The sequence below is a fragment of the Hemiscyllium ocellatum genome, chromosome 12 (genome assembly GCF_020745735.1).
Source record: "Hemiscyllium ocellatum isolate sHemOce1 chromosome 12, sHemOce1.pat.X.cur, whole genome shotgun sequence".
Lineage (NCBI taxonomy): Eukaryota > Metazoa > Chordata > Chondrichthyes > Orectolobiformes > Hemiscylliidae > Hemiscyllium > Hemiscyllium ocellatum.
Genome location: NC_083412.1, coordinates 53,643,109 through 53,670,677, shown reverse-complemented (window position 1 = coordinate 53,670,677; position 27,569 = coordinate 53,643,109). Strand labels below are relative to the sequence as shown.

At 39.0% G+C, this 27,569-nt stretch overlaps 1 protein-coding gene across 2 annotated transcripts in view; it reads right to left on the bottom strand.

The window, feature by feature from the left end:
* The window catches only part of ddx3xa (DEAD-box helicase 3 X-linked a), a 46,543-nt gene that overhangs the window by 6,857 nt on the left and 12,117 nt on the right, over positions 1–27,569 (bottom strand). Inside the window, exons 1-14 of one of the 2 annotated variants that reach the window (XM_060833553.1) lie at positions 20,158–20,206; positions 17,880–18,077; positions 11,547–11,667; positions 11,123–11,320; positions 9,313–9,412; positions 8,991–9,126; positions 5,908–5,999; positions 5,715–5,813; positions 5,481–5,641; positions 2,579–2,723; positions 1,685–1,829; positions 981–1,162; positions 640–757; positions 12–165 (exon numbers count right to left, since the gene is read on the bottom strand). In XM_060833553.1, the coding sequence (XP_060689536.1) occupies positions 12–165; positions 640–757; positions 981–1,162; positions 1,685–1,829; positions 2,579–2,723; positions 5,481–5,641; positions 5,715–5,813; positions 5,908–5,999; positions 8,991–9,126; positions 9,313–9,412; positions 11,123–11,320; positions 11,547–11,667; positions 17,880–18,077; positions 20,158–20,203 (1,895 nt within the window). In that variant the 5' untranslated portion in view covers positions 20,204–20,206. Of the gene's footprint in view, positions 1–11; positions 166–639; positions 758–980; positions 1,163–1,684; positions 1,830–2,578; positions 2,724–5,480; positions 5,642–5,714; positions 5,814–5,907; positions 6,000–8,990; positions 9,127–9,312; positions 9,413–11,122; positions 11,321–11,546; positions 11,668–17,879; positions 18,078–20,157; positions 20,207–27,569 lie in introns of those variants that run through there. The other variant, XM_060833554.1, reaches the window with a different exon arrangement.

Sequence of the window (27,569 nt, the reverse complement as noted above, 5' to 3'; positions counted from 1 at the left end):
TGCACACTTACCTCTTTGTTCGTCCACGACCAGAGCTCCTATGCTGTTGCTCATATGCCAGGTTTTCTAGCCAGGATGGTACTTCTTGCTTAGCTTCCACAAGCAGATCCAGAAGATCTTTAGTAATATTGCTGTTCTTCTCATTAAAGAAGGAAGTGGCAAGACCTAAAAAAGGACAAAAGCAACTAAACTATATTCACCAAAAAAAAAAACACTATTCCATTAGGGCTACTGGAGCAGTACTGGCATACCCATTATGTTTAAACAAAAAGTACAGTAAAATTATCTGGCATTTACAAAAAAAAGTGTGCCAGCTGATCAAATATTCTAGCTAAGAGATCATGTAAAAACAATAGAAATGTAATGCAGAAGGTATACACTTTCTATTTTCCAGCATGAGTCACAATAATAATAATAATACTACAACTTTTTCTTAACTTAGTAGCAGTGAGACTTCTCACTTACCCTCAACTGACTACTTTGACATCACAATAATACAGTAAGCTTGGCATTTTAGGTATATAATTGCTGCCAGTTTAGACTGCCATTTCATAAGGGTGCTGGTTAAGACAAAGTCTGCTGTAGAATCCCTTTTATATAAAAAAAACGGTGGTAATTACTTCAGCTGATGAAACTTACCAAGGTTGCCAACTCTACCAGTTCGTCCAATGCGATGCACATACTCCTCAATATCACTTGGTAGATCAAAATTGATAACATGTTTGACATTAGAAATGTCAAGCCCACGGGCTGCAACCTGTGGATTGGAAGTCACATTTTAACCAATAATAAAAAAAAAATCAGTAATTTATACTGAATTTAGTTTATTTGTCTGAATGAAACAAAGCTACAGCTGGTTTGAGTATAAACTGGAAAGCCTTTAAATAGGAATTTAAAAATCTCAAACATGCACAATTGCTTGTTTATACCCAGGCTATACTTGTTCAACATTGCTCAAAAAACTTAATTTTGGAAAGTACCGCAGTGGCAACCAGGATGGGGCATCTTCCAGAGCGAAACTGATGCAGAGCCTCTTCTCTATCTCTCTGAGAACGGTCACCATGGATACTTGTACAAGCATAACCCTCACGATAAAGAAAATCTTCCAATGAATCTGCACCTTTCTTAGTCTCCACAAAGACCAGTGTAAGGGAATCTTTGCCTTAAAAAAAAAATGAAAGCAAAAACTAATTAGTTGGATATAAAGAGGAAAGCATTCCTTGTTTGAAAACAAATTGTGCACGCTTGTGTAAGAGGAAATCAATTGCATCCAAAGCAGAAATAAAATGTCTAAGTTGATAGTGACTGCAAGCTGCTGCACCAAATGTGTCTCATTCTTGAGAAATTTCAATATGCAGCTATTTAAAACAGCAACCACTCTTGAACATCCTGAAGTGCTGACAGTAAACCAGTTATTCAATTTCCCTTTTGGATACCAATGGCCATGGAACTACTTTTCAAATTACTGTCCATCTAAAACAGCATGAACAGATGTTGCTCAAGAAGTTTCATAACATCCTCAATATAAGACAGTATTCAGAAAATTAGCTCAAGCGTAGGAAAACATTCTTTTAAAGCTTAAACTTAGCTATATGCAACTCAGCATTGAGGGAAATAAAATCAAGCAGGGATCCACAAAAATATATTTCTGATTTAAAATAAAAGCCTGTTAAATTACTTTTACCTGTGGCATTCAAGAGGTCCAAAAGGAATGATCGCTTGTCCTGTTCCTCCACCCATACCACTTTCTGAGTTATGTTTTCAGAGGTGGAACCCACACGACCAACTGCCAAGAATATATATTCATCAAGAAAGTCACGAGCAAGTATCTACAGATAAATTTTCATGAGAAAAATGTAGTCAAACACTGGGCAATTATAATGATAAAAGGTGCAAATGACAAGTCTGACATTTCCCCATAAATATTGCGAAAAGAGAAATTGAAGTCCAAAAGTTGGCCCAAATTGTTGCCTAAAATTTAAGTGCATCAAGTCATTAACAATTGCCATTTCAAGCACAATGTAAACAATTCATTTTTGAACATTAAGCAAATTACTGTACTGACTACATAATGCACAACATCCCACAATTAACCACAGTGGGCAAGACTTGAACACTGAAAAGCAGCAATGAAAACTGACAACTTCCACAGAAAATTGAACATAGGTAGGAAGCTTAAAAGGTTGGGAAAGGCACCGGAACACAGTGCAAACAGGTGATCTTTCACAGTAGAAGTTGACATTCTCTACTTTTCTTATTTAGGGATATGACATCTTTCTTTGGCCTGCCTTGCATAATTAAGCCACAATGAGATTTACATGTTGGAGAAAGGAGAAAAGTCAGGCCACTTCTTTGTAGATCTTAAGCTGGGTTTACTCAAGTCATTTGCTCAATTTGGTAAAAACTTTTTACAATGATTTTAGTCAGAATGATAGAAGTCTCTTGCTGTCCAGAAGATGACAATTCAAGGAGGGGCCTTAAGATCACAGCAACATCCCAGTCCTGCTTTGAAAATAAAATGCAGACATTTGTGCTCACTCCAAACTGAACTCTATTGTTGAGACCACCAATCACTAACCTGTATCTCTTTTGGAAATGTTGCACTGAACATCAGAGTTTGCCTCACGTCTTTTGGTGGCATTGCATCCTGCTCGACAATACGGCGAATCTGTGGTTCAAATCCCATGTCAAGCATCCTGTCAGCCTCATCCAATACTAAATACCTATCAGACAAAATTCAGTTCAAGAATGAAGCTAATATTGAAACAAAGTTCAAATCCAGAAAGCTGTGTTGTATAACTCTCCACGTGCTCCCTCCACAAACTGATCCGACGAGTGACTTGATCAGAAAAGCTCGACTTACCTGGTTACAAGCTCTTTCAAGAAATGGAATACTAAAATACATACATTTGAGGCAGGCATCTGAATAGCATTCAGGAACTAGCTAATTAATATTGTTAATTCTTCACTTGCAAACTGAGTTGGTTAGCAGTTTCCATCTACTACAAAAGAATATCGAGTCGAGAAAGGGAAATCTACTCATTCTTTTATAAGATGGTAGCTTATGGTTTAAGCTCTTATTCAGGATTAAATCATACATACACAAGCTCTCAGATCAGCCAAAATTAGTTACAAAGTATACAGATTATCTGGATTCTTTTCTGGATGTGGGACTAGATTATTTTAGCATTTAGAGACCTTCAAGGGCTCAGTGCAGTGAGGACCCCTTCCTCTGTCCTACAAGATCCAGCTTTAAGACCACCTGCATCATGTTATGCCCTGTGCAATTTGCAGTCAAAATGCACGTCAGTAAAATTGGGAATGGTACAAAGAATTGGGGAAAGCAAGTTTTACTTTGGAAAGATGTTAATCTTTGAATTGGTTTAATTTTCTACAGGGGAAGGTTGCTGATCATTAACCTATACAGGTGTTTTGCTCAATTCTACTGAACTGGTTTTAATTAGTACAGACACTTAATATTAACAAAATAGAAAAAACTACAAGTAATTAAACAAATATTGAAGTACAGCAGGGAAGATTTCAAGTGACATGTACAGCATATGGGATTTCCAGTACAACAGTTCAAGGCACTTCAATTCAGTCAAGCTAGAGCCTGAACTGTAGATGTCAACACCAGGGTGGGACAAGCTTACTCACATCTTGTACCAGCTGGTGGTCAAGTCTCAGGATAGGAGTAGGGTGTTGATTTGTTCAGAACTTGGGGACAGGCACAAGACAGTCTCAAGAGCCATGGATCACACCTGATCCAGAGGTTTGTAATTTTTTTTGAACAGGTAAACTAAAAATATATACAACATACACACACAAACAAGGTTTGAGGTTCTTTCACTTGTTGTTTGGAGGGAAGGCAGTGATCAGCAACTGACTACAACATTGTAAATACTTGGGTGGGAGAGGGAGGGAAGAGAAGAAGGAGTGCAGGCGGAGTTCAGTTATTGCAGTAAAAGTATATACTGATGACAATGGTAAGACAAGCAATACAGGACATTTATGTAGTCATGAGGAGCAGGCACCAAATTTAAAAAGTCAAAGGAATACCAGAAACCATGCATGGATTAGTATAGGGCAAAAGATTAGAGAAACAAATGTGTGGCTCCAAAACAGTGTTAGAACACGAATTCCAGTTTGTGGGTCATCATCACTTTACTGGGAAAAGCAGGGCTCTTGCCGGTGGGACAATCTCCATCTGAACAGTACTGGCTAGTGCTCTAGCAACTTCAAAACCTCATTACTTGGGAAGTAGTTTCAAAATAAATAGTTGGGGCCTGGAATCAAGTTGGGAAATGGTTAAAAAGGATAAAGACAAAAAATATAGACGATGAGAAGTGATACATAAACAATGGCAGGAAGGGACAGAGCACAACTATAAACCAGATCAGGCTTGATGCTACAATGAGGACAAAACCAGTCTGATTATAGCATTTGAAACAGTACAGATGAAACAGATTAAAATTTATATTTGCACTGAGCCTCAGGATGCAGGATGACAGGTTACAATCTGAATAATGAAAGATACATAAAAAACTTATGGACAAGATGCTAACAGGGTGATGTAACAACAGCATTAGCACACAGGGATGTTCAGGAAACATGAACAAGTATTTTGGGTCAAGACAAGTCAGTGTTCAACTGCACTGACATGGTAGGGTCAAGTACAAGGATGGCACGTAAAAACAAGTAGGAGCTAGTCAAAAGACCACAAGTGTTGAGGGATTTTAACTGCTAGACAGATTGAAAGGAGACAAAAAAAAAGGGGGGGAAGAATGTTTTGTTTTCAAAGTTCATGATATTCTCTGGCTCCAGAAACAGGTGCAAAACTAGGTGCTATCACATTAAGTTGCCTCCTTCAACAGCAAGGGAAGGATAAGAGTACAAGATATAAAGTAGCTATGAAAAGTCAACTAAAAACTGGTGGCCTTTAGTTTGTCCCCTATATTGGAAAATGTGTACAGTCAGCTTGATTCAACCAGTTTTTTCCACTATCAGGCTATAGATTATGCAATGTTTACATCACACCACTATACCACAAACCATAAAAACAAAAAAAAATTAAAATTAAACAGCCTGTGCACTGCTAGTGTGTGAACTGGCAGTCAGAACTGAAGGCTTGACCGTTTTGATTTAAAAAAAGCACTGAGCAGAGCATGATCAACATACAACAAGTCAACATAAGGGTCGAGTAGGTCCTCAACTTTTTAATGACACTATGGGAATAAAGGATTACAGCTTGTTCTGCTATAATGTGTTTTGTTAACACAAATTCACTATTACAAATCAAATTGGGGGGAGCTGTTTCTAAAACTTCAATTTTCTATAATGTAGGGTTGCACAAGAATGCAACCATTGCATTCTTGAAGAACTACTTGTATAAATCACTTCTTGAAATCAAGTCCAATCAGTATTAAATTCATTCAAGTTAGACTAGAAGCACAAGCTATTAGATAAAAGATTTAACATACTTGCAATAGTCTAATCCAACCTTTCCTCTCTCGATCATATCAACTAAACGGCCAGGTGTGGCAACAAGCAGATGACATCCACGTTCCAAATCTCTGATCTGTTGTCCAATGTCAGCTCCTCCATAAACTACAGATGGTCGAACTTTAGAACGATATGCAAACTGCAAATAAAGTTTAACATGTAAAACCAGTTTTCATTAAATATTAAAACACCGGTTATTTTTCAAACCTTACCTTTCTGGATTCATCATAGATCTGTACTGCGAGTTCTCTGGTAGGAGCTAGAACCAAAGCAATTGGATATTGCTTACGGCGACCATATTTAGAGGAATCCTGTGGAATAATCAAAATTCAACAATAGGCCACTTCAGTGTTGAAAAAGTGGAAGAATGGCTGAATTTGCAAGAATAATTTAAAGAGTCCTTACTTGAGCTTTTGCATTCTTTAAAGCTTCACCAGGACCTTCTGCATAGATTTGGCTAAGAATAGGAAGCAAAAATGCTGCAGTTTTTCCAGAGCCTAAAAAAGGGATAACAAGTAATTAACAAGTCTAATTATTTTATATGCAGAAAAATGATAAATCTTATACTCCCCTACCTACACTGATGTGTCATTCTGCAAATAAACCTGGACAGAAATGCCCACATTAATAAAGCAAAGTAACCAATTTCCTGTGACCAACAGGAGTCAGAAGTAACAAATGGGGATGCACTAATTCACACAAGTTGCAACAAATGGAACTGTGCTGATGTCTAAGCTGAAAGTGAAAAGTTAAGGAATCAGCAGTGTATCCAGATTTGTCAACAATATGCTAAGTAAGAGAACAGTACATTACAGAGGATTTTATACAGTCAAAAAGTGTAATTCAAGATACACTTTTCATCCAAACTGACTGGTAGAGAATGTATCAATTGACAGTTGGGAAAGCAGCATTTAAACCTTAAAATCAAGCAGTGAACTTTTTCTCAAGGCAATGCCAAACCAGTAAACTGCTTTCATTTTAGTTTGGGAAGTTTAAACAGGTGTGTTCATCAGTAAACAGATCTGCAGATTAATGATTCTTACTTCAATATGTAAACATAACAGCATGAATGACAATCCTAGAATCAGTTGTCAGTAATTTTAAATGGAACAGCCTCAAACAAACATCGTCTAACTGCAGTGTCACTGTTGCAGATTTTCCAAGCACAGGCTGGTTGTGTACAGTATTTTCCTGCTGCAAACAAGGATACACATTGATTGTAGGGAATTTAATCCAAGACTGACACACAATGTGGAAACAGGCCCTTTGGCCCAATAAGTCCACACTGACCTGAAGAATGATCCAAACTCCTTCCCCTACATTTACCCTAATACACCTAACACTGGACAATTTAGCATGGCCAATTCAGATGACCTGTACATCCTTTGGAATGAAAGGGGAAACCAGAGCACCCAGTGGAAATCCATGCAGACACAGGGAGAATGTTCAAACTCCAAAACAGAGACAGAATCAAACTTGGATCCCTGGCGCTGTGATGTAGCAGCACTAACCAGTGAGCCACCTTGCCGCCCCTTTTGGCCCACATACCTCAATTTCTGCTGCATATTGAAGAAACTCAAGACCTAAAACTGGAAGCTAAGAATAACCACTCAATCCTGGAAGGACAAGGCATCTCCAATGTTTGAGCTACAGTAAAAGTAAAACCTGTGATATAGATGTGTTTGATACCAACAGGGCACAACCATCAAGCCAAAAAAAAAACATTCTGGCTATCTTGACAAATGAGTAAGGAGATATCAAGACCAGTGAGATGCCAAGTTTACAGACTGTATATCCCAAAGACTGGCGATCACACTAAACAGATCTCTTCAGCTGCTTGCAATAAAGACACTGACTGTATCCAATATCCTGCGCTTGCAAAATTCAGATTAGCTTAGATTCACAACTGGACATTTGCTGAAGAATCCAGAGGGAAAAATTACATAGCCCAATTTAGGAATGTCAAAGCTTGCAATGAGATGTGCATTTTGGAAGCTCCATTAAAAAAAAGGAGCCAGTGTACTTCGCAGACACATGATACAAAGTCAAATGAATGTATGCTCACCTCAAGACAGAAAGCATTTACTGAATTTTGAAGTTCAGCCACAGCAGCTAAACAGAACTAAGACTGGATGTTCCAAAAGACATACACGTAACAAGTGACTGTTAAATGAATACTGAGTTTTAGTTGCTCAATTGACAATTCAAATTTAACCAATTAATTTAAATATCACCCAGGATACTAAAACCCATTAGTGTTTGAATTTATTGTATTGACATCAGACCAATAACAGGTTATGAGGGGGTATAAAATCTGGGCATTGAGAATTGGCCAAGCAACAGCCATGGAGCCTGAGGGCTAACTGTCCATCTAACATTTTGCTCTCGAAGAAATAAGGTGGCACTAATCAAAAGATACATTTCCTAGTAAAAAAAAAACAGTAAAAAGAAATGACAACCCAGGGAGACCAGCAGATGGAAAATCTAACAGTGGAGAAGACTGAGTGTGGACTTGAGATTAAGTTAATGTAATGCTTAAATTGTTATGGGAGCAGCGTTTTTATGGAGTTGAGGTCAGGTAGTAAAAAAAAGTGTTCAGATTGTTTAGTGTTCACAATTCAAATTAGAAAAAATTACTTTTCTTTAAATAGTGGAAATTAGGAGTTCTTTAACTTCACAGATTAGAAGGACAGTCAAGCTTTTATGGGTGTGGGGTTTTAATTAACAGTGGTTCAAACTCAGTATTGTAACACAAACAAGTACATGCACTGCATCTTTTGGAAAGATGGAGAAAGTCAAACTGCCTAGTTTAAAATTTTGAGTCTGGCAGTTAACTGTCAAGAATTAGTGGATTCACCAAGACAACATTTCTACCAGAGTCCATCTTCCAACAAACCACCAACCTCCTCACTAAGTTTTAGTTTCTGTAATTGATTTTCTTGCAAGTTACCCTGATGACAGACAAAAAAAAAACTCTGTTCCAAATTTAACTTCAGTATCAACCAACTATACAAGATTGATAATGGTTAATAGATGTACAAAAGATTATGGTGGGTCTTCACATAGGGGAGACTATGTAAAGTCAAAACTCCCCCTCTGTGCACCCCCCCATTCTAAAAAGGAAGATTTGTAAAAACCCATCTGGTTGACTAAGTGGTGTCAAAGGTCACCAAGACTAGCTTACAATTTCAGAGTTATTAATCCAATTTAAACTACGGCAGCTTATGGGATTGCAACTAGTTTTCAGGACACGCTGCATAATAGAATATTTGAAAATTTAGTCAAAGGCTGACCAAAGAGTATTTGATTTTAAAACAGCATAAGAAAAGTTTACATATTCACAAAAGTATGACCATAAAGCCTAATTGATAATACATAAGCATTCAAAAAAAGTAGATAAGAACAAAGACAAGAATGTGCCAAATTAGCACTGGGAGGAGCTCAGGCTACAAATACCACTTGTGCTAAAGTTTCAAACATTTACTTGCCTGTTTGAGCACATGCCATCAAATCCCTCTTCGATATAATGATGGGGATTGCATGTTTCTGCACAGGAGTTGGACGATCATAGCGACTCAGCTCAATGTTGCCCATTATTATTTCTCCCATGTTTACGTCCTGGAACTAAAATGCATAATTCAAGTTGAAAACTACTTGGTCCAGCCATTAAATGTTGCCTCTGCATTTCTTAAGCTGGTTTTCCTTAAGTACTATTGCATCACATACACATTTAGGTCAAATTTAGCATCAATTGGATGTTTTCATTTTTGGTTTTTTAGAAGCAAAAGTGCAGAGGATTGGTCTACTTACAGTTTCAATGTGAGGAGGAGAGTTGGCACCAGTTGCTTCAACAGGAATGTCATCATACTTCTCAAAGTTGATTCCTGTGTTACTTGCAGAAAACAACTCCCTAAACAAGAAAATTGCCTTCCTGAGAAATTGAACATATACTTCAAGGTATCTCAACAATGAAGTTAACATGCAACTGCACCAATATCTGCTGCAGCATTTCACATTATAACTGAATTTAAGTTCAATGTACAGAGAAACCTTGATTATCAGAATTTCAGATTATCTGAAGATCAAGATCCCAATAGAAACGTTCCAAAGATATTGCCAACACTGATCGCGCCTTTTGTTTACAATGATTAAAAATGAACTCTGCTTAATGAAATGCTGTAGAGAACAGTCCTGGACATAACAGGTGCCCAAATAACATCGCCAAATGACTGACCACCCATCATCTTCTTTCTCTCTCCCCCCCGCCTCCACTTTCCCTGGAGTTCTACACAGGAGTGCACCCTAAACCTCACCTCCACTTCCCCTGTGAATCTCTAACATTGTTCAGTACAGGGCAAAGGTAGAATTTGTCAAAAATGTTGCAGTAAAAAGTTGTGCGCACTAGTTTGAGACACCCCCAAAAGTCAGCAGCAGTCTCACTGTTGTTTTCTAGTCCAGCTGCCCCGAGTTGGGAAGTGGCACCCTCAGCAATGCTGCAGGTCCCTTACACAGACATCTGCTCAAACAAGCCTTGAAACAGAAGGAGCAAGGCAGGCAGAGTGAAGAAAGAGGAAACTTCAGAAAACTGAGTCCCAAAGGAGATGCACTGAATCAATCAAGTGAATAATCAATTATCTGAATGAAATAGTGCCCACCTGTCTTGTTCAGCTAGAGATTCCTCTGTATAACCAATATGTAAAATGTCAGGTAAGAGCAATGAGACTGAAATCCACCAAGCAGGAAAAAGTGTTTCAGTTGATATTTGAAGAATGCTCACATGGTCATATGTAAAACACAGATCATTCAATCTTCCCTGTCTGCAGACTTTACAGGCTTCCAAAATCACCCTCAAACATGCACATTCTCCTGTCCACTGTCCAATGCTCAATTCCTTCAACACTTAGCTAACAAAAAATTGGAGATGCTGCAATTTGTTTCTGAACTTTGCACCTCTAGCTTCTCAAGATTTAAACTGGTTTGCCATCATACTATGGCCAGACATCACCCAAAAGACTGGATTAGCTTCTATGTATACAAACATAGGAGAAAGTGAGGTCTGCAGATGCTGGAAAAGCGCAGGTCAGGCAGCATCCAAGGAGCAGGAGAGTCAACGTTTCAGGCATGAGCCCTTGCAGGGCTCATGCCTGAAACGGCGACTCTCCTGCTCCTTGGATGCTGCCTGACCTGCTGTGCTTTTCCAGCAACACATTTTCAGTATACAAACTGAGTACTAACTTTGGACTCATCTGCTACCTCTATGCTTTTTAAGTGCCAGCCAGACATCCAGTCCTAATGGTCCACAATTTCCTTCAAGCCAAAACTGGAAAAATTGAATGTGTTAAGTTCAAACCCCCACCTCCAAACAAACCGTAGTCGCTATCCTACTCAAATGCCAACCACCTGTCACCACCAGCTTCATTTACAATTCATGCAGGTCAAATGTCTCCAGTTTACAATTCATTAGCTCCCATCACTGCTTCACCCTTCCCAGATTGCACACCCAATCATGAAACTGCACCAAGTTCTGCTGCAGCACAGCACCTCCAATTTCTAAAAAAATTCAGGTCATTGTAGATACAATCAAAGACTTGTTCTGAGCGGGTAAGAATTCCAAACTTACTGTTCCATGCGTTCATTTGGTGGCAGCTGTTTTGACCAATCATCATCATCTCGTTTGTCTTCCACCCAACGACTATTTCCACCTTCACGAGATCCAAATCCTCCACGATCCATTCTGCCAAATCCTCCACGGTCAGTGCGGCTCCCAAAGTGATCATAAGCACTGTCACTAGCATTTCCTCTGCCACGATCGTCATATCTGATGTGAGCAATAACAGTCCAGCAGAAGATAAGTCACTGAGCCCAGGGGCATATAGACACTTGGCACAATTCGGGAAGCATTACAGGTAGATTTATGCACTTCAGTTAGAATATTCACTACTCAAGTGGGAAGGAAAAAAGGGAGTTCAGAGTATAAACTATAATTAAAAAAGTTTCAAAATTAGTAAAAAGATCATGGTTATTTCAAGTCAGAATCATCCTACCTTCCCCTTCCACGATCATTGAAGAAACTCGATTTACCCCGATCAGCTCGTGATCCAAAACTGCTGTATGGATCTCTAACTTCCTTGTTACTCCATCCTCCATCTCTCTCATAACCAAAGCCTGTCATTTAAATAAGACAGACATCAATGCTACTGAGCTGCATTTCAAAAAGTGTCAGTATTTAAGCAGAAAAATCCCATTGAGCAAGAGAAAATAAGCCTATTACTGGCATACGGGGTCCCAAAATAGACATGGTCACTCACTCAAATCTGCAGATGGGTTATGCTAGCTCAGATACTCAAAAGCAAAAATTGAAATTGGATCCAAGACCTCTTAAAAAAAAACAAACTGCCTAAAAGTTTTTCATCTTCCAAGAGTTCAGTTTCTGGTGCCAGCTTTTCTGCTGTACACAAATGATACCAATTTGTACAAAACAGTTCTACGCTGGACTTAAAGTCTCTTTACAGAATAAAAACATCCTTTTTTCATATCAACTCAGTAATTTGACATTTGAACCAGGTACAATTTTTATGACCAGAACTATAGTAGTCCAACTAGTGACTGGCAATCACTCAAGTACAACATTCTATTTGAATTCACCAAGGACAACAAGGGATAGGTAATGATTGTTAGCCCAAGCCAGTGATGTGCAGGAGCAAAATTTTAAAAGAGAGAGTGTTTAAGCATTGTATATAATGCTAAACTGTTCATTTAAAGCCAGATACCATAGCATTTTGTTCTGCACAACTGTAGAGAAACAAATGCAAATATTTGAAATCTAACATTTCTAAAAATACATATAATCCATGCAAAGACTGAGTACATGCTAAAATGCACTGAGAAAGGTGTTCAAGCAGGCTAAGTTCCTAATCTAGGTGTGAATTGACAAAAGTGTAGAATTTGCACAATACCCTAAGCAATAAGTAGCTGGACCACCAGCAATGAGTAGTCAGTTTAGAATTAGATTTCAGTCACGGATGAAATCCGGAATGGGAAAAAAAAAAATCAGAAAGCAGGCTTTTCACTAATACTAAATCTTGAATACATGAGCAAAGTCTGCAGGAGTTTGTACACTGAAACAAAGCTGGTTAATGCTTTTGGGAAAATTCTGCTCACTCAGCATCACCAGTGACATGGTTCGTGCCCCAGACTATTTTACTGGATTTCAGCATAGTTATGAAGGTGCAGAGGACTGAGTGGGTGGATGCATGCATGCTTTTGCTACCACGACACTTCCTTGCAACTTCAAGGAAAGCAACAAACTTTCTTTCAAAAGGAAAGGAGATATCATTTTTTTGGATTATAGCTCAGACCACAGGGCTCTAGTTGAGTAATGACCATTAATCATGACCTCAGCATTAAAAAAAACTTCTACATTATACTTAAGTGTTAGTTTGCAGATCTTCCATCTTAGACCACAAGAGTGCACAAAGACTTGCCAGTGCTTCTTTAAACACCCTGGTATTTCTACTTTAGTTAACAAAACAGTGATATTAGATACCACAGGACATCAGGGTGAAAGCAGGAAGTGATCGATTAATATTTAACTTTAATTTGTCTGGTAACATGGTATACAACATCAGATGGCAACTGTCCTCATGGTTAAACAAGGTAAAATCTCACTGACTAAATCTAGGCAATTTTTATTCTGCTGAGTAATGTCACATCAGTAACTTCAATAGTTGACATTAAACAAAAAAAGCAGCAAAATCCATGACCTGATAATCAATTGATCATAAGCCAAGTAAGATTCACACAGTACATGCGCTGAAAGCAGTGTCTTGTAATTTCACATTAAGTGACAAATGGTGAAATTCTCTGAAGTACGTGAAAGCTCACTTGTATCTATCATACAGATTGCACAAGTGGTCAGCAAAAAAAAGTTAATTTCACAACTTAATGTGGATTTACGTCATACCAAATACTTTGGTAGTGGACTTTGCTTTTACATTTATATACAAGCCCAAATGTCAAAGACACACCATCGAGTGCATTACGCTTAAATGTTTTGGCTGCCTTTCAAATAGTATGGCAGAAAGTCAGTATATTTCTAAAGTGAACATGTCAAACTGAAATAAAACAGCCTAGCAAATAAGTGAAAATAAATTGATGAAATCCAGGTCGGACACTGCAGCCGTGGGGGAAAGTAGCGTTAACATTTTGCTTCCGGGGCCCTTCAGAACGGAATGTTAACCATTTCTTCTCCACAAATGCAATCCGAAATACGAATTTCTCCAGCAGCGTGTTCACTTGTTTCAGGCCATAAACACTGGTCCAAAAATTACCTTGCAGATAAGTTAGAAACCAGTTTTTAATCACCTAGCTCTTTTTACAGGTCTGTTTATAGTTAAAAGTCACAACACCAGGTTGTAGTCCAACAGGTTTATTTTGAACCACTACTTTTGGAGCATTGCTCCTTGATCATGTGGTTAGGATACTCCAAACAAGCCTGTTGGACTACAACCTGGTGTTGTGACTTTTAACTATCAGAGTGTTATTTTTAAAGCTTGTACACCCCAATCCAACACTGGCACCTCCAAATAGTGTCCGTTTATAATTCGGTTGGAAATACCAACCATTTGTTTGTGACAAGTTTTGTAGAGGTTCTTGTCTCTATTCTCAAACTACCCCGCTGTGATGGGTCATTTCAGTAAAGAATTTGAGTTAGAAAAAAAAAGAAAACTTGGCACAGCAATTATCCCAGTCAGTAAAAGGTTGTGACAATATATAGCTTTAAGTGTATATTGTCCTTTTTAAAAAGTTTGAGACAGAAGCCAAGCGATCTGCCAAAAGCCAACTCAAGCTCGAGAAACCTTTAAAAAGTTGAAACAACAGAAGCAGCCTGAAGTGGTAAAGTTCCTACAGACCCAGGAATTTTACTTTTAGCTGCCTGCAGTGGTGGGGTCTTGAAGCTGAACATGACAGCTGTTACAGCTAAAAACAGGTTCTCTTCCTGCTGCTAGAATTGCAGGAGACACTATTCTACAGAATTTGCCTTTGCCAAGGGTGTTTAGGGGATGTTCTGACTAGTAAATAGTCCAATAGTTATAGTTAAGCCAATCATTGTATTTTGCCTTTTCATACTGGATTTAAAAAGTGCATCTTCCTTAAAGTCAAATAGTTTGATCAATTGAATTGCATCTGGAAAAAATGTCTCAACACTTACTTCGAAAGTTAATTTGGGTCTAGGCTGTCAGTGTTCTGTGGGATTTGAGCTGGTTAATAATAAAGTCTAGATAAATGCTCAGCATTCACAACTAGTGTCAACTGCTGCCAGCTTTAAATGCTAATTCAGATATACACAATATTTTGATCAAAAATCCTAGAACTTAAAACCAGATGGCAGTTTACCAGAACTAAAAGAGAAACTAAGCCAAGTAACAGTTACACAGCAGTAAAGTATCCCAGAGGTGCAGGTTAGTGCTCTAGGTACAGCGTTTGAAAAAAAAGAGTACCATGGCTGCTTTGGGGCACTTAAATTCAATTAGCAAGTGTGAAATTGCAAGGCCTCAGTAGTGACAAACTATCTGATTCAGTAAGCCTTTCAGACAATATCTACTGCCTTTGCATAGTGTGGCCAACATACAATTTCAGTGCTACAGTCATGTGGTAACATTGGCCTCCATCTGTACAGCAAGTATAGATGAGGACCAAGTGCTGGTTTTTAAGTAATGCCCACAGCCCATGAGAAAATGAAAAATAGATTTAAGATTTTTTTTCCTTCAATTTTTAAAATATGCAGTTCCCCTCATCCTCCTACAAATTTAAGACATAAATGCCCAAGATGTTGAATGGAACTTGGAAGCCCTTCGCACTAAGAATATTAAGGTCAGAATGTAGGTGTAACAAGTATTAGTAAGACAGGTGAGACAAAGTAGAGTTCTTGCTTCAATTGTATAGGAGCTTGGTGGGAATTCTTAAGGACAGTACCACTGCTGCCATGCCTAGACCAAGAGACCCAGATTCAAATCCATCTGCTCCAGGATGTGTAGTGACATCTGATCAGGCTGATTGGAAAATTCATTAAATAAATTTGTAGGAGCTTGGTAGGAACCCCTCATGTTGTGCCACTATTCCTAAAATCGTAAATCCCAGGTTAAGCCCCACACTGGAGATCTGTGATAAAACCTCATGGGGTGCTTAAAAATCTGTAGGAATATACCTGGCTCATGCAAGATTTATTGCTATAGAGCAAGTATAACAAAAAAAAACTCACTGGATTGGTTTTTGCTCCATGTAGAAATTGCCAACCTGGGCCTATAAATCTAAAGATTGTGAATTTCAATGAAATCGCAATTCTTCCCAAAATGCTAAAATCAAATTAGAAATGATGCATTTAAGACATTCCCCTTGACAGAGTCTAGAATCTGAGGACATTTAAAACTAAAGATATATTATATTTAGGACTGAGCCAAGGATAATTTAGCCTCAGGTGGTGAATCTTTGAAATTCTCTTGGGGTACAGTCTGATAGAAAAATTAGATAATGGGTTAAAAGGATTAAGAGAATAAAGGCATAGGAGTATCTGATCAGGCATTGAATAGCAGAGCTGGTTAAACAGGCTGAATGGCCTACTCATGAACTGGCACCCCAGCCTACAAGCAACTTGAATAATAGCACCATTAACAAATGGTAACCATATTTAATGCAGAGCAAAAATACAGTTAGATCACAGCCTACAAGCACATGCATAAGGTGTTGAATGAGATGGTGGCCTTTACAATATGGCACTAAACTGAAGGTGTGTTACTGTAAATTGCAAGGTAAACAATTAGTCAAGGATTAAAATAAACAATTCTCACACCAACCTTCATATTCATACTTGATTCTACTTGCATTCTTCAAAGTCTGCAACTGGTCCCAATCTTGAGGTGTCCATGAAAAGACACTGGAAATATTGTATCAAGCCCTGCTAACCCTCGTAGACATTAGCTTCCAATTTGGCACGGTCTCAAATTTCTACATTTCCTCACTTTTGTTCTCCCCTCATCTTCCTATTTTCTACATATTGTTGCTCAGCTAAAAAAGATTGGATGTACATCACTCAATGTCTGGAATCCTCCAAACTTCAGTCACTGTCCTAATCTTGCATACTGGTGCCAACATTTAATGCTCTGAAATATGCCACAGTTGTAGATATGTTCACGAAGTTGATTTACTGAGGTTTCATCCTGTCTAGGTGAAATCAGTGCTTTGGAGCCTCCTGTGAAGTGCTGCTGTACTGTTTCTTCTGTAATTTAGTTCCATTCCTTCTGCTTCCAGTTGTTCATTGTAGTGGTCAGTACATTACAGGTTGCACAGTGGTTAGCACTGCTGCCTCAGTGTTCAGTTCCCGCCTCAGGCGACTGTGTGGCGTTTGCACGTTCTCCCCATGTCTGCGTGGGTTTCCTCCCACAGTCCAAAGATGAGAGTGTCAGGTGAATTTGCCATGCTAAAAATTGCCCGTAGTGTTAGGTAAGGGGTAAATGTAAGGGTATGGGTGGGGTGCGCTTCGGCAGGTCGGTGTGCACTTGTTGGGCCGAAGGGCCTGTTTCCACACTAAGTAATCTAATCAGGTCTTGGTCTGTGTGAGATGGAGTCCATGAATAAGTGCCATGCTTCTCTAAGTTCTATCTAGCTTGTCCTATGTTTGTCATATTGCCCCAATCAAATGTGTTTTTTTTTTAAAAATCCACATATGGCTGCTAGGGACAGCTGGTCATGGTGACAATTTCCATCAGGACAACACAATTGTAGGATAACCTAGATAAAGGACAAAACTTCTAGAAGCATAGCACTTATCCACAGATGCCAAACACGCAGACCTAGACTCAACATACAGGCCTCTACAACAAAATGTGAACTGGAAACCAGAAGCAGCAGGAAAGGAACCAAACAAATTTCAGAGAAGACAGCACAGCAGTGCTTCAGAGAAGGCTCCAAAGCACTGAAAACGTCACACAGACATGTTAAGAAACATCTGAAAATCAACTTTCCAGCTGTGAACATATCCACAACTATGGCAACTAGAACCTGAGCCACAAGTCTCTAAGCAGATCTTCAGCTATGAAATATCTTGAGATTATACTTTTTTTAAAAAAAACTTTAGATCAGTTCAGTGCCAGTTGGTAGTTGTGGTGCAGCAATAAGTTATCTGAACCAAGAGGTCTGGATTCAAATCCCATCTGCTCCGGAGGTGGGCCATATTTCTGACCAAATTGATTAGGAAATATCTTCAAATTGATTGTATTGCAACTAATTAGCATGCTCAGTTTCGAAAACAAAAAATTCGCAATCAACTCCACACAGTGATTGAACACTGGCATAAGAATGTTGAGATTAGTTTTGCACACCTGATCCAGCAGTTTGCTGGGCACCAGGATTGAATGCTCGACTCCGATAGCCTCCATGGCCACTTGTGTCATTTCGAGTACATCCTCTACTGTTCAGTTCAAAACGATCACGGTCATAACCATTTATGCAACTTTCTCTTCCATCATGGCAACCATTAATTGAACTATTTCCTCGATTTCCAGAATCCCAGCTTGAATCTTCGTTTACATGAGGAAAGAGTGTTAGCTTTCAGCAATACCAACAGTAGTCTGCACCTTACCTGCATGCTCGAGGGCATACCAACATATCAGTTAACAAAGATGCCAATTTTGGTTCCACTGGTCGTGAGATTTAGTATTGATGGGAAGGGTTACACAACCTCTGCATCCGATAGAGAGAGAATAGAAGTCATAGCAAGAGCAAACTGTTTCACCACTAAGCAGGCAACATTTTAAAAATCAATCCCTTTTGTTGGAAATACCAATTGATTTCGGTAAAATCAGTACTTACCAAAAAAAGCATTTTAAAATATAATCTGGTTACAACTAAGTTTCCTAATTTGAGCTTTCACATACAAGTCCATTTTGTATCTTGTACCATTACACTACCCACTTTATGTAACCAGGTTACCCCAAGAACAGAGTATTCGAGATGGATTTCATTTAGAAGTAGTATTTCTATAGCATGAGTCTGATGCAAAATTACAAGTTCAGCACTCACTAATAAGCTACATCTAGCAAACTTCCATTACCCAAAGGCCTGAGCAATGCAGCACATTGAGCCAATTACCCTCCACAACCCAACAGACTGCTATCCAAAGGATGGAGTAAATAATTAAAACAATGATAATACCAACTTTTCTAAACAGTCAGAGTGCATTTCAGAAGGAAGCTACAGCTGGCTTTGGAACACTAACCATTTGCACTTCTCATCTGCTTCAGGTTAGACCTTCTCAGTGGCCGGTCAACTACAATAATCTCAGGGTCCCTGAGATGACACCATCTGGATACCAACCATGGCATTTTATGCCTAGGTTATTTACCCATAAACCCCTAAGATGTGCTTATGATACTAAGACTCTACAAAGCACTGACAGATGAGAACTGACAGACAACTTCTGACTAGAATTATAACAGGTGATGAACATTCAAATAGCAGCTCATGCTGGCTAAGAAAGCAACTCAAATTAGTCCTTACCGTTGCCCGTATAACAGAGCAACTGAAGGCTTAGGCGTACAAGAACAAGTAATTTCCCAGGTATTACATATGCATTAGGATTCTTCGAAATAAACCTTAAATGACATGGATAGCACACTATAGAGGCACCATAAGGATGCAGGAATGCAACATTGAGATCTTGTGAACAGTTTGGGTAATTTCTCTTTCAAGGGAGTGGGGATAGAGGTAGCAGAACATTTGAGAATTTAGGGAGACACTCAAACACCAAACAGAAGTACAAAAAAGATCAAGGAAATCTAGAAGTAATTTTGCTGGACGAAACAGACTGCAAACAAGCTACAGTAGGCCAGCTAAATGCTCACTGAAAGTTCACTGCATCTTGTTTCAAATAGTAGAAAACGTCAAGACATCCAGGAAGATTTCATATGAAAAAAAAGCTTTTTTAAAAGATACTGAATCTAACTGGATATCAGGTACTAGAAACAATTTCAACAGAGTACAACACACAATTAACTGCTCTAAGAAGGTACCTGTAAGTTGATTAAAAAAACCAACCACTGCAAATTTCATAACAGTTCATGAAATATAGACTTTCATTTCAAGTGTTCACATTAACAGATTCCTAGATAACAAAAAAGTGACAAAAATCCTGTACAAGCATAAAAAGTTAACATTAAAAGGCTTCCAGTTGCAGTGTTGCGCTAGTATAAAATGTGGAATGAAGGTCTTAGAATATTAATTCCTAACATGCAGAAAAACAAGCTTTATCATGCCAAATTAAACCAATTTCCAACCAGATTGTGGAAGTTAGCAGTTAAGTCGAACAACTGAAAACAGTTAGCTTTTAGCCAAAGGCTAATACATGGACAAAAACTGGTAACTGCTCAAAAGAAAGCACACACTGAACAGTCTCTATTGTCTTAAGTTACTGTATTATCCTTGGTCCCCTCCAACCAATACATAGATCATGGATTTATTTGTACAGAATGAACTTGCGTAGTGAAAAGTGTGCAGTTACTTGAGATTAAATTGGGCATCTACTGAACCTGCAGAATTTAGTGGCACGTGCAATGTTAGATTTTTTTTCTTGAAAATCATGCACCATGTCAAATGTCATACCACTTTGGTCCAGCCAGATTTGACTGCAGCTCTGATGCATGTCCATCTCTTGCCAGGGACCTCTTGGGAAAGCTGAGGTAACAGTAACAAGCCAGTTTTCAGAAGGGATTTATTGCAAAAGCTAGGAGGGGATTTTTTATTACCTGTTTTACAGCACTTCCAGCCAGCTCTTTCTTCCACAATAGAAAGAAAGTGTTTCTGCAATTTGCAAGAACTTAGTATGGTTTAAACAAACCAATCCAATAAAAACAGATGCTAATTTGCTATGTCCAATATAAGGTGGTTATTGCAGTTACATTTTGTTTTGACAAAGATGAAGTGCTAAGATTCTACTCAGACCAACCTTAACACTTAATATCTTTCAGATCATGTAATATTAAACAAAATTTAAACAATTTTCACATAACGCTAACTTGGGTCCATTAAGTGTAGGAAGGGACATTTAGTTCAAAATCGGTGGTAGTTACTTACAATGAGACACCAGATCTGCATGTGAAAAATCTTAATTCAAAGCCAAACCTCATGCCTTTTCACACACTAAGTGCAAAAAAGTGCAGACTTACAAATTCTCAACATTGGATAATTAATGGGACGATTTGTTCCAAATGGATTATAAGCTGAAAAAGAAATGGGAGCTGTCAATTCACCTAATGGTGAAAAACAATTACATCCGAGTCAACAGCAAGCATTTAATTGCTTGCAATTTGGTGCGAACTTAACTGTTGTGATTTGGGAATTGAACGGTCAAAACTAGCATAGAAACAGACCAAAAACTTCAAACTATTCGCAATGAATTCAACAAGGATCAGCACTGAAGTCAGTCTTTTCCACCATCCCCTACAATGGGCAGAATTCCATACTGCAAGCAAAGTTGGTGGGCTTGCAGACTGTATATGCAAACTTTCCACCATGGTCAACCATTACAACCAAGTGTGGGGTACCATCCCATAGCATCAGCAAGCTCAACAGGATATTTTTAAAAATAGAAATTAATCTGTCAAGAAAGCATTTTAAAGGAGGCAGCAGATTAGTGGGGTTTTCACAGATATCATTCCAGGGATGTATGAGCAAATCCTGCCATATCAGATGTTGGATTGGGAATTCAATACAACTCTGGAATTAAGAGTCTATGAAACCACTGTCAGTCAATCAGAAAAACCTACCGGTTCACTAATGTCCTTTAGGGAAGGAAACTACTCTCCTTACCTGGGAGTGACTCTAGACCCATTATGTGGTTGACTCAATGGCCTGCTGGGCAATTAGGGATGGGTATTAGATGCTTACCTAGCCAGGTATTCCTCATCCCACAACTAAATTAAAAAGCTTTATACCACAGTATCAAGTTTGATCTGAGAATGATTTAACATCCTGGTTCCCAAGAACAGCTCTGACAAGAAACTTAACTTGCTCTTCATACCAACAGATTGCTTCAACTGTTTCTCCTCATATTTTGCCTATTTCAATAAACCCCATGTGTAAAAACTTGTCCAAGTGCTCTTTACCCAAAATCTAGGATATTATCAGTTTCCTGACAGATTCATCCTTCACACAAAAAAAACTGACCCCATTTAACATTCAACACTCGGCAGATACACCTTCTGAAGGAAAGCCAAAGATTTGCTATTGCTTAAGTATTTTAGACTACACAGAGCAAATCTTGAAGTGCTATATTAACAGAAACCAAATCAAAACATCAGTCTTAACTGACCATAGACATTCCATAGTAGTAATGATCAGTGTCCCAGCCAGCATTCTTCCCCAATTCCTTGATTATATGAACACAATCTGAAAAACTTGCCAACTTCAGGAAGTGGATGTAATGAAGTTTTAAAAGTTTCAACCAATGTGCATTCAGAGAGCACTGCTGGAAACCAATTACTAACCTTCCCTTTTTGCCATGGTGCCATCTCTGGATACAAGTCAGCACTAGTCATTTATAATTGGGTGGAAAATATTGTGCCATGGATCAAAGTCTGTACTAATGCAGTACTGTGCAAGGGTCACATGCTTTCCTTTTAGACTATTAGTTGAAAACACCAGGAATGCTTTGCAACATGGGGGAGGGAATCAAGATATGCACACAGGGAAGGGTGGGGGCCCAAAATTCTTATTCAAAAAGTTACAGTAAGATGCCTGCCCACTGGATCAACTATCACAGCAAGAGTTCATTTTACAAATAGGATGTTCCTAAAACAACCAGGAACAGAAAATTCAGCAAGAGTAAGTGCTGGAGGTTTGATATACAATTTATTGAAACTGTAATTTGAGGATTTTTACTGTTAGTAAACTGCCAAATATTTCAAATGCTTCTTCACATACCTCTCCAAACAAAAAGATAAAACATTCCAATCACCATTACACTTGAAATTTATGCAATAAAGACATTCAAGTCCCCTTCTCTAAAATGAAGGTTGCAGTTTCTCCTCCTGCATCTTTGCACACCACATGCTGTGTTCAGGATAGCAATTGAAATATTTCAGCATTGACTTATATTTCAAAGCTACAGTCTTTAAGAAATTTACTAGTATCAAACCAGAAACTAAATTAAGAGCAATATATCCCTCAGGAATCAGCACACCGCAAGCAGCCAGCCCCAGAACATTGAATTACAGTAATTCCAACTGGTAGGAATAGTTCGAAAAACATGCATACAAGTTATTTTCTCTCCTGCAACGTTAAAAGTTATACTGCAGGACATAAGAATGCAAAGTTATTTTGACTTTTTTCTCCATGTAACTTTAAAAGAGACACAGACAAAGGAAGCACATAGTGAGGTCAGTGTGAGGGACTGGAGGTGTGGGGGGGGGGGGGGGGGGGGGGAGGAAGGACGGGGAGGGGAGAGAGGGAGATAAAGTTTATAGGTTACTGTGGATAGAGGTCACAGATGGGCTAACTCAAGGAAAGGTAAGAGAAGTAGGCAGTTAGTGCAGGAGACATCTGTGGCTATCCTCATTTCAATATGTATGCTGCTTTGGAAAATATAGTGGGTGATTGATTCACAGGGAACGTAGCACGAACAGCCAACTTTCTGGTATGGAGATTGGGTGCAATGAAATGAGGGGCACGTTGGGTTCCAAGAGATCAGTTGTGTTAAGGGACTCTCTAGTCAGAGGTACAGACAGACATTTCTGTGGCCAGTGAAAAATCAGAATGGTGCACATCGCTTCCCTGTTGCCAGGATCAAGTATGTCTCAGGAGGGTGCAGAATGTTCAAAGGGGAGAAGGGCCCGCAGGGAGACGGGGGAGGGGGGAGGAAGATCTAAGACGACTCATGGGGCAACTCCTTCCACAGAAGGTGGTATGGAATGAGCTGCCAGAGGAAGTTGAGGCAGCTAGTACAATTGCAACATTTAAAAGGCATTTCGATGGGCATGTGAATAGGAAGGTTTCGGAGGGATATGGGCCAAGAGCTGGCAAGTTGAACTAGATTGGGTTGGGATGGGATATCTGGTCAGCATGGACCAAAGGGTCTGTTTCCATGCTGTACATCTGACTATTTTTTGAACAGTTTGGGGGGGGGGGGGGGGGGAAAGCAGCAAAGAGCAGCCAAGCGCCAACAGAACTGCCAGCAGAATCTCTCCGGAAATGTACCTCTCAAGAAAGTAGTGCAGAAGACCAAAGAGGATCTAGAGGAATACACAAGGGAAGTTTGACATCCAAGAGAGGGCAACTGGTTTTGAAAATTGATTTGCCTTGAGAGATTTTAAATCAGACCAGTAGAGGGAGGTGTAAAAATAGGTTTAAGAGAAAGGACTTGTAAATCGTTGGGGTGTTCTTTTGGACTTAAAAATAAAAAATGTTTTTAATTTTTTTTCCCCCTAAATGGGGGAGTTCTTTGCCATTCAATTTAAGATTATGGCAAGAGGCGAGTTTGTGTCTGGTTTAAATTTCAAAGTAACGGGTATCTGGGAAGGTCTTCTGTGTTTAAATATTTTCCTTAACAGCACTGAACAGGTTGTATATAGACCAACATAGTCTCATATGGGATAAGATCTCAACTTCAACCTACACCAGATTTTTCAAACCACCATTTAGCTAGATCCATACGCTAATCCCATTTCTGGTAGCGCCAATCAGCACAAAGTGAGCTTATTGAATTTCCTTTCTCAAAGTCAAAATTGAAGCTATTGTCAACATTGCAGTACGTAAAAATAGAGTAACTGAAGTTGGAACAATCAGGATAAAGGTTTAAAATACTTATTGACTTCAACTTTCCTCAAGATTATTATATCTTCAAATACCTGTTGAACTTTTAGAATGCTTTCATGAAGACATATCCTTCCTTAACCAAGAGACCAAACTATATGCAAGGTTCCTGGTGTGATCTCACGTCCTGTACAATTGCAGAAGACCGATCAACTTTTATACCCATAGGATGGTGGATTAAATTTCAAGGACACCCAAATCTAGTATATGCCTCCATTTCTTTCAGTTAAAGTGGACAGACTATTTTTGACAGTGAGGACTGCAGATGCTGGAAGGTCAGAGTTGAAAAGTATGGCATTGGAAAAGTGCAGATCAGACAGTAGAGGAGCATGGAGGGCTTATGCCCAAAACAGCAATCCTTCTGCTCCTCTGATGCTACCTAATCTACTTGTGCTTTTCCAGTCCCAGTGTTTTATTTCCTTCAATTTAATAATTTACCCCCCTTCTTGGTAGGGTGTTCTTAAATCAACTTGCTCAGATGTCATGACAATTAAAGATGGACTTATACCCACCCTTTTGGGCACTGCACTACAACAGCCCTCAAATCTTTAATTTAGGAATGCTCATCTCTTACCTCTCCCCAAACACTAGGACTCTTCGCTTGTGCAGTGACTGGTGTTACACCTGAACAGGATGGCAACCTAACCACTGCATGCTCAACAAATCCAACAAAAATTCATCAAACACCAATTTCACACAAAAGCATCACACTGCTGGATTATACCACCTTAAAAAGGATTCAAGTATTTTCAAATAGACCATTTACTTCACGTATGACGTTTAATGATGCTTCTGTTGAAGGGGCTATAAAATCACTTCCATGACCTTTTTGCTATTTCTTCACTCCAAAATCAAGATTTACCATGTGTAATGGTTGAATGGAGGATAATCTCAGATAAGACCTCATTCTTTAAACAGCTGTGCCAACTCTTCAACCTTCCAAAAAAGGTTGAATATCCTAATTTTCAAATCCCACTTTGTCAAACACTTCTCCCAATTACAAAACCAAAACAATAGATGCCGGAAAACAATGGTGAATAAACTCAGCAAGTCCAGAGATAGAACTAATGTTTTGAGCTCGTTATGACTTTGCTCAGATGAAAAGCCATTCCAGACATTAACAGATCTGCCAAACTAGCTAGGTTTCCCCAGCATTCTTATTCTGTTTTGAATTGCCTGCTTATCCAACTTAAATTTTAAAGGTTTATCATTTTTATTTGGCCATGGGATGTCAGCATCATGGAGGCCAGCATTTAATCTCTCATCCATAAAGGCCCACAGTACAGTTACTCAAACACTGCTTTCTGGAGAGGAGAGACCAAGAAAGCTTGATATATATTCTTCCCTAGAGGATATTAGTAAAAAGCGTTATGATAGCTGCAGATTAATCATTTGGCCAGCTCTCCAGTCCAGATTTTAGTGAAATCTGAATTCACTATCTGCTATAGTGGCATTTGAACCCATGCTAGTTCAGTGAAAACACCATTTTGCCAATATCTCAAGTTATTATCCAACTAATATTACTTAATATACTCAATCCTTTTTGGAATTTAATTCCTCGCCACGCTATCACCTTGTCCTTCTGACTTTAATTTTCCCACGAACCCCATTTAGGTACATCAGCATACTGTTTCCAGAGAAATTTGGGTCAAGGCTAACTGACAGTACATTAGATTTGATGCCTGTGCTAAGGTTTCACTCACCCCAAACTCAATGCCGATTCAATTCCCCAATGTTAATTAAGATCAGGTGGTCTGTGGGACTTTAAAAATTTAGTTCCTGACTGCTTAGATTTGCTCAGCAAAAGTCTCAGTTAAATATTTGGACCATAATGGCTACATCCTTCTCAGAGGACATCTACTCTATCACTGTCCCTGCTTCACCTACATTCTTTCACTCCAAATAGTTGCCTGCTTAATATGATCAGTTTGTTCATCCTTCCTGCAGTTCCCATTAATTCATTCAACCTGCAAGAACTTTGAACATGTTAGATAAGCATCAGGAGGCTACTCCACTGCTAACTTTTTTCTATTACCAATACTTGGGTCTGCGAGTCACACCTTCTAGTCCCGGATTGGAGTACAGGTATGACCGTCTGCTCTCTCTCCTCAGCATCCCTCCAAAACGTCTAGTGTCCAGGTACCTTATCCTAACCTAATTGCAGCACCCAAAACTGGAATTTACCTTAACTGCTAACATGTTAAAATTTTGGTTCACAGGTGAATTAGTTGAAGGGCAGGGAAAAAAAAAGCAGTAATCTCCTACCCTAGGTGATCTCTCTTACCTTTCCTGGAGTTAACCCATCTATGTGACTGTATGAGAGACTCACACCGCCCCCCCACCCAATAACAGCCATCCATCACATACTGTTGCTGTTGCAAATTCCCCATCGCTTCTACCGATCCACTCGATCTGATAAGATTCACACCCAACAGCATATAATCCACAGTCACCATTAAACTCTAAATTCCCACATCTGACAAGTAGTACATATGGCCTTTGCAGTGGTTTTGGCTCTTTCATAATCTACAAACCCAGAAAATAACACCATCTTATTCCTCTACATAACACTGCCATAGTGTTAAAGGTTTAGATGGAGAGGAATTTGTTAAATGCGTAGAAGACAATTTTCTGATTCAGTATGTGGATGTACCTACTAGAGAAGGTGCAAACCTTGACCTACTCTTGGGAAATAAGGCAGGGTACAGTGGGGGAGCACTTTGGGGCCAACGACCATAATTCTATTAGATTTAAAATAGTGATGGAAAAGGATAGACAACATCTAAAAGTTCAAGTTCTAAATTGGAGAACAGCCAATTTTGACGGTATTAGGCAAGAACTTTCAAAAGCCGATTGGGGGCAGATGTTCGCAGCTAAAGGGACGGCTGGAAAATGGGAAGCCTTCAGAAATGAGATAACAAGAATCCAGAGAAAGTATATTCCTATCAGGGTAAAAAGGGAAGGCTGGTAGATATAGGGAATGCTGGATGACTAAAGAAATTGAGGGTTTGGTTAAGAAAAAGGAAGCATGTGTCAGGTATAGACAAGATAGATTGAGTGAATCCTTGGAAGAGTATAAAAGAAGTAGGAGTATACCCAAGAGGGAAATCAGGAGGGCAAAAAGGGGACATGAGATAGCAGTGGCAAATAAAATTAAGGAGAATCCAAAGGGTTTTAACAAATATATTAAGGACAAAAGGGTAACT